The sequence below is a fragment of the Gossypium hirsutum genome, chromosome D11, assembly GCF_007990345.1.
Source record: "Gossypium hirsutum isolate 1008001.06 chromosome D11, Gossypium_hirsutum_v2.1, whole genome shotgun sequence".
NCBI lineage: Eukaryota > Viridiplantae > Streptophyta > Magnoliopsida > Malvales > Malvaceae > Gossypium > Gossypium hirsutum.
The window spans coordinates 63,595,229-63,602,464 of NC_053447.1; the positions used below are offsets into that span (position 1 = coordinate 63,595,229).

The 7,236-nt window shown below is 32.8% G+C and overlaps 1 protein-coding gene across 1 annotated transcript; it reads right to left on the reverse strand.

Annotated features, from left to right (window-relative positions):
• Nucleotides 1-256: 256 nt before the first annotated feature.
• Nucleotides 257-3,471, reverse strand: LOC107929712 (receptor-like protein 7). Its single transcript, XM_016861222.2, has 3 exons — nt 2,444-3,471; nt 2,275-2,346; nt 257-2,165 (listed from the first exon to the last, which is right to left on the reverse strand). The coding sequence occupies exons 1-3, from the start codon at nt 3,330-3,332 to the stop codon at nt 391-393; spliced, it is 2,736 nt and encodes a 911-aa protein (XP_016716711.2). The 5' UTR covers nt 3,333-3,471; the 3' UTR covers nt 257-390.
• Between the last annotated feature and the right edge of the window lie 3,765 nt (nt 3,472-7,236).

Genomic DNA, 7,236 nt, shown 5'->3' on the forward strand with positions numbered 1-7,236 from the left:
TCTCAACGTCCAACCATTGACCACATCTTTCACTATCAAACAACATTACCCGATAACAACTTTTTAAAGGTTGCCAAAAAAGCATCCCATAAAGTGTGAGACCTCCTTAGGGAAAAATTAAATCCAAATAATGGATAAACCCCATGAATTTGATCTTTTATTGATGATGCGTTCATAAATCACAATGTAAAAAACCAGTAACATAAGTGATGGATTAATAATTTTATAAAATTTAATAAACACAATGTAATTTAAATTATACATAAATAATTAAATATATTATCCCAAATTAATAATATGAGAAAACAAATTATTATACAATATTCAACCCAACGTACAAGCGAAGTCCACTTATTATTTATATAATACTTGCATGCATATTAAAATTATTCATCTCATTCGCCTTCTTGTAGGAAATTTGGAGAAAATCCTGGCAAACCAATCGGGTTTCCTTTTTATCACAATATGCCCAATCACCGCTCCACATAAAAATCCACATCCATAACCTAACAACACTACTTTCCAATCCAATCCAAACTCTTTTGAAGAAGTTGAAGATGGAAGTGGCAGGCCGCTAGCATTGTTGCTACATTCCTTTAGCAAGGGTTTTCCACACAACCCTGGATTTCCGTCAAAGGAGTTGCTTTGAAAACCCTCAAATTGTGTGCCTCGCGGTATGAGCCCTGTGAGACGATTATAAGAGACGTTGAGGAATGCCAGGAAAGTGAGGTGAGTACCCAACTCCATTGGAATTCTACCCTCTAGCTTGTTCTGGGAAAGGTCCAAAGATTCAAGATTAATGAGCTTCGCTATGGCTACTGGTATTCCTCCAACAAGATTGTTTTTCGAAAAGCTGAGCACGTGAAGTTCTTTGAGCTTCCCAATCGATTCTGGAATTTCTCCATCAAATCTGTTGTCAGAGAAATCAATGGCTACAAGAGTTCGAATGATCTTTGGGTACTTCATCTCCATGCCTTTGTTTGCAATTGTCATGGAGTAATCATAATCCCTGGTAACTTGTACAACATTTAGCCTCATAACTAAACTTTCAATCATGTATTTAGGAGTTGGCGAGTTTTTCCCATCTAGACTTGACATGCTAATCCATCTTTCAAAGTAACCCCAAGGCAAGGTTCCATTGAATCTGTTGTGAGAAAGATCGATAATTCGCAACTTGGGAAAGACAATGAGATTCAACTTAGGATTCTCTATCCTACCATAAAATGCATTAGAAGATAAAATAAGAATATTCAATTCGGGAAGAGACCCTAACCAAGAAGGGAATGCATCTCTAATCTGATTGTTTCCAAGATCAAGATATTCCAACTTTTTACACTCCATCAGCGATTTTGGAATCTTCTCTTGCAATTTGTTTTTACTCAAATCTATCATTTTTAAGCTGTTTCCAGTTGCCCAACCACTTGGAATGGGACCATCTAACTGGTTGGACCGCACCTTCAGTACTAATAAAGACTTGCTGAAGTTGCTCAGACACACTGGGATCCCACCACTGATGTTATTGTAGGAAAAGTCAAGAATGGAAAGAGAGCTGAGATTGCACAACAGCTCTGGGATTTCTCCATTGAGAGAATTGTTAGAGATGGAATAGAAAACTGTAGACAAGGGTGGAACTGGGAGAGAACCCCGGAGAATGTTGGAATCAAGTTTCAGATAGTTCAGTTTAGACCATGGAAGAACAAGTGGGAATTCATCGAAACCGGTGAGGGAGTTGTTTGAAAGGTCTAAAAACCACAGGGTTTCAACGCTCACTTTGGACATCCACTGCGGTATCTGGCCCTGAATGTTGTTTGAAGAAAGATCAAGAAGCTCTAATCGGTGTTGGTGGCGCAAGAAATATGGGAACTCTCTTAGATGGCAGTACCGTAATCCTATATCAACAAGCTGAGCCTGAGGACGGGTGGCATTGCTATCATTTCGAGAAACTAATTTGAAATCATTCAAGGACAGAAACAAATACTGCAGATCTTTGAGCTCTAGGAATGCATCCATCTCCAGAAGGCCACCCAATCTATTGTCGTCACAGTGAAAAAATTTAAGTTTCTCAAGTCTCGAGATTGAGCTTGGGACTGATCCTTGTAGCATGTTCCCGAATAGAATCAAATCAGTGAGTTGGGTCAAGTTGGTAAGCTCAGAAGGAATTACACCTGTTAATTTTTTACAACAAATTTGATTAGTCGAACTTGAAAGAAACCAAAAGAAGAATAAAAGAAAAAAATAAAAAAAACGAAGAGGTAAGGTTTCCTGGTAGCTCACCCGTGAAATAATTACTTTGAAGATACAACATATGGAGCTTGGTGAGATTACCCAACGTTGGTGGCACTAACCCTGTGAAGTAGCAATTAAGAAGAACCTTTAACTTCAAGTATATGCTCAACGAAATAATATAAATAAAAAGTTTTGGAATTAATGGAAGGCAACTCACCCGTAAAAGAATTGCTTCCAAGATTCAGATATTTGAGATTGGGGAGATTACCCAACGTAGATGGCACTGACCCACTGAATTTGCAGTTATAGAGTCCCAAGAATTCCAAAGAATCAATGTTTCCAATTGAAGCAGGTAACTCACCAGAAAAGTTTGTATTCCCCAATGCTAACTCTTTAAGTTTGGTGCTGAAATTGAACTCTGGTAAGTAACCTTTGAGATCGGAATTATTTACAAGCCGAATAGTTTCAAGCTCTGGTAGCTGGAAAATGGCTAATGGAAACATGCCCTGCAATCCACAATAATCGAGATTAATCGACGTCAGCGAGGACAAGTTGGCCAACACACTTGGAATCGGAGACGCCAAATCTACGTACGAGAGATCGAGGGAAGATAACCTATGCAGATTTGAAATTTCTGACGGTATTTGACCAGAAAATTCAGATCTGGAGAGGTTAAGGTTAGTGAGCATCGAAAGATTGCCCAACGCATATGGAATCACAGAGTAATTAAAATGGATGTTAGCAAGGTTAAGCTTTTGAAGGTGAACAAGGCGGAAGAGAGTGCTGGTGGAATTGATGGAGCCATAAAGGCAACTACTGCTGATATCCAGGCCTATCACCAGACCAGTGTTTTGGTCACACTCTATGCCATCCCATGAACAGCAGTCAATGCTTTGAGAATCCCAACTATCAACCTTAGGATAAGCACAAGAACCAGCAGCCAATGCTTTCTTGTCGATGATGAAGCTATCCTTGAGCTGCATCAAAGCAAGACGCTCATCGCTGTGACAAAGTACCGCAGGCTGCTCAGACGAGAAAGAAAAGACAGTGAATGGGAAAAGAGTAACAAAGAAAAGAAAGCATGCAAATGCAAGAGATGGCTTCATTGCTTATGTTGATCTTTAGTTTGATGTCCTAGGAGACTGAACAACTTCTATAGATAAGTACCAACGATCCAGTATCGTTGGCTGAGAATGGCCAAGGATGGCAATGGTCAATGAGGGACTGTTTTTTTTTTTTTTTTTTTTTTTTAAATAAGATCGGACGAAGGGTTTTTTTTTAAATTATACATGTCAAGATTATTAAACAATAATATGGTAATTTAATTTAATATTTTCAGTTGAAATATAATTAAATTATTTTATTAAATTATATTAATAGAAAATTTTAAATTTAAATTCAAATTTTAAATATTAAAATATCAATAGAAAAATAAATATACAATCTTTATTTATTTTAATATTGTTATCTTTAGTTGTATGTAAATTATTTAAATTGCGAATATTATAATATTTATTCATTAATATTTATGTACTTTTAATAAAGTATTACTTTAGAATTTCTTTTCAATTAGATATTAAATGAATAATATTTATAAAATATCTACTTTTTCTACTTAATTAATAAGTTATATACTTTTTACATTTATAATTATAAAGTGTCTTATAGGGATTGACAATTCTATTATAGGATACATTAATTATATAGCTTTATATTATGAACAATTATTTTTACATTGGGAATTAGCTGAGTTCAAATTTTCCATATATCCTTAAATTATATTTAAAAATTGAAAAGAAGAAGATATGTAGTAAAATCTCAACTTGTTTGTAGAATGAAAACTTTTCATTATTTGTATACCAAATAATTACCTTTATATTATATATCATTTACTATAATTTTATTTATAATATTTGTTACTCATGTATTATAAATTATTTGATACTCCCCTCTATCCTACTAAAATTTTCACATTATAACTTTTAGGGTAAAATTTTTCAATTTTGACCTTTTATTTTTTAAAATTTATTATGGATAAAATTTGACAAAATATATATTATAAAAAATTCAATGAATTAGTTTCAAAATGTATTTTTTATAAAATTTAATAATTAAAATATTTAAAATAATTGAGATAAAAATTTAACCTAAAAAATATCAACAATAACATCTTTTTACTAGAATAGAGGGAATATTATGTTATAAGGTGTTTACCTCTTTATTATTAATTGATTACAAAATGTTATCATTTACTATTATGTTAAAAACCATATAGTATTAATTTATAATGGTTTATTTTTAAAATTATTAAATTTTTAATATGTTATTAATCATTCATGTAATTTTTTACTAATAATTTTAATAAAAATTTCAATATAAAAAATATAATTTGAGAAGTAACTATAAGTCAACGTATTTATAATCTCTTCAACCCAGTCTAACCGTTAGACCTAAATTCGAGAGATTACATCAGCCACCAAAACGGACTTGCAGAAATATTGGAATTTTAAAAATAGTTAATTAAAACATTGGTTTATTCTTAGAAGAAAACTTAGTCAATTTAAGAAAAAGCTCTCAAGTTATAAAAATTGATTCAGTTTAATATCTTTATTATAACAGTCTTTACTATTGAAAACTTAGTTTGAAAATCCGAATTACTTTCTTAACAAAATACATTTACAATTTAGCAGCGGGAAGTGATATTAACGTGATTTTAATAAAAATCATATTTCATGTATAATTAAATAAAAATTCATATCCTAATAGCCTAAATGATTTAAATGTCATGCACGCCTAAGTAAAAATCATAAACTAAATTTCATGCCACAATAATAACGTAGTTTCAAATAACCAGAATTATAAAATAATCTGTCTAAAATACTTTTCTATAGAAATCAATATTTTGAGTCAAGCCCTTCGAATGCTAAGTCTGAGTCCTAACCTTCTGAGTTATCTATGAAAAAGGAAAATAAGGGGATGAGCTATGAAAGCTCAGTGTGAGTTCCATCACAAGGAAACCGAAACAAAATAATAAACAAAACACTTTAGCAATTACGAGAATAAACACAAGCACAAAAAACTTCAGAGTAATGGTCTTTCACATAAAATACTTCACTATAAATTTCTCAGAATTTAGAATAATCATAATCGAATAATAATTCAGAATATTTTTATTTCAGATTAACTCAGTACAAGAATGATCAGTGTAATGATTAATCATACAGAAACAATGTTCATCAAGCAATTATCTATAGTAATTTCACACATATCAATATTTCAGATCACACAGCAATGTACATATGTGTATATATATGTATCATTCTAAGAAATGATAGTTTTGTATGAAGATGTTTTTATGAATGTCATACAGTTTCGATTTATCAGAAAGATCCTACCCCACCACTATACACCTGTAACACCCCTAAACCAAATCAGTCACCAGAACAAGGTTACGGAGCATTACCAGACTAATGGAATAGTAAACCATTCAATTCATATATTAATGAAAACATAATATAATTACATTTAAAAACATTCATAATGTCCCTTAATAAAGCCCTCGAGGCCCTAAAAATAATTTGAAACTTGTCTAGGACTAAATTAGAACCATTTGGAAATTTTAGAAAAAAGTTAAAAATTTTGAACTGCAGGGGTCACACGGCTGTGTGGCTAGGTCTTGTGACTCATACGACTGAGGCACATGCCCCTGTCTCAGGCCGCGTGGACATTCGAAATAGGGACACATGGTCGTGTCCTAGCTTGTGCAACTTATTGACTTTGGTCACATGGCCAAGTCACGCGCCCGTGTGCCAAGTTGTGTTTTAGGCCGTATAATAGCTTGACTTGCATGCCTTGAGCCTACAGGGGACACACAGTCGTGTGTCACACACTGTTGAGACACACGCTCGTGTCTCAGGCTGTGTGGCCTTAAAATGAACCTTAAAACACAAGTTTATCATTTCAAGTTTGCTTAGACCTTAAGAAACTCAAATACCAATCAAAATATCAATTCAAAATGACAAGAATCGAGTCATAAACACGTCAAAACCAACTTAAATAGTGCCTACCAATGTATCCTCATTGGTACCACAAATATATAACATTTTACAACCAAATTAACATATATTCAAGTCATCAATCCACTAAATCAATACTTGATCAATATACCTATCAAATTTACCACAATCAGAACAATTCAAAAATATATATACCATACATACTAGCATAACAACTATACCTCATTCTCTTATAGTAAACAAGTCAGTTATTTGCACAAAATATCATTCATAGTATTTATATAGGTCAAACATTTACCAAAACTAGTTAAAGCCTATACATGCCATATAATTCGAATTAAACGTTTCAAAAACTACCGAGACAAGCTGGATAGTATGACTTGACTGCTAATCCGATCGTCCAACCTTCTGAGAATTTACAATGACATTAAACAACACAGGTAAGCTTAACGAAGCTTAGTAAGTTCAACGAGTTAAACAATAAATCTTACCAAATTAACTATAATAATTCAAATAATAATAACCATCCAAAAAACTACCTGTCATTCACAACTTCAATCAATAAATTCATCCATATTCAGATTAATATGAAATAAACAACCTATCTTTCAAATTCATTAATCGAATTACCTTACTGAGATTTTCCATTTCTAGAATGGCTTACGGGTAAGATTACATCTTCAACAGAAGCTCATAAGAGTTGGTCCTCTCGAACATGCCAACAGAAGCTCGTAAGAGCTAATCCACCCAAATCACGCCAAACAGAAAGTCTAACGTGAGAGTTCACAACAAATGCAGAACCTCAGTTTACTTTCGAAATATGCCGATATTTGCCTCCAATACCATTTCCACTCCATACTCCCGTCATACACCAACACGAATGTACTCAAATCCCGAGTTCAATCCAAACTGAATATTTAAATCAATAATATAATTCCAACATTAATTCATTTCCAATTATAGAATATACAAATAATATAAATAATAAATTCAT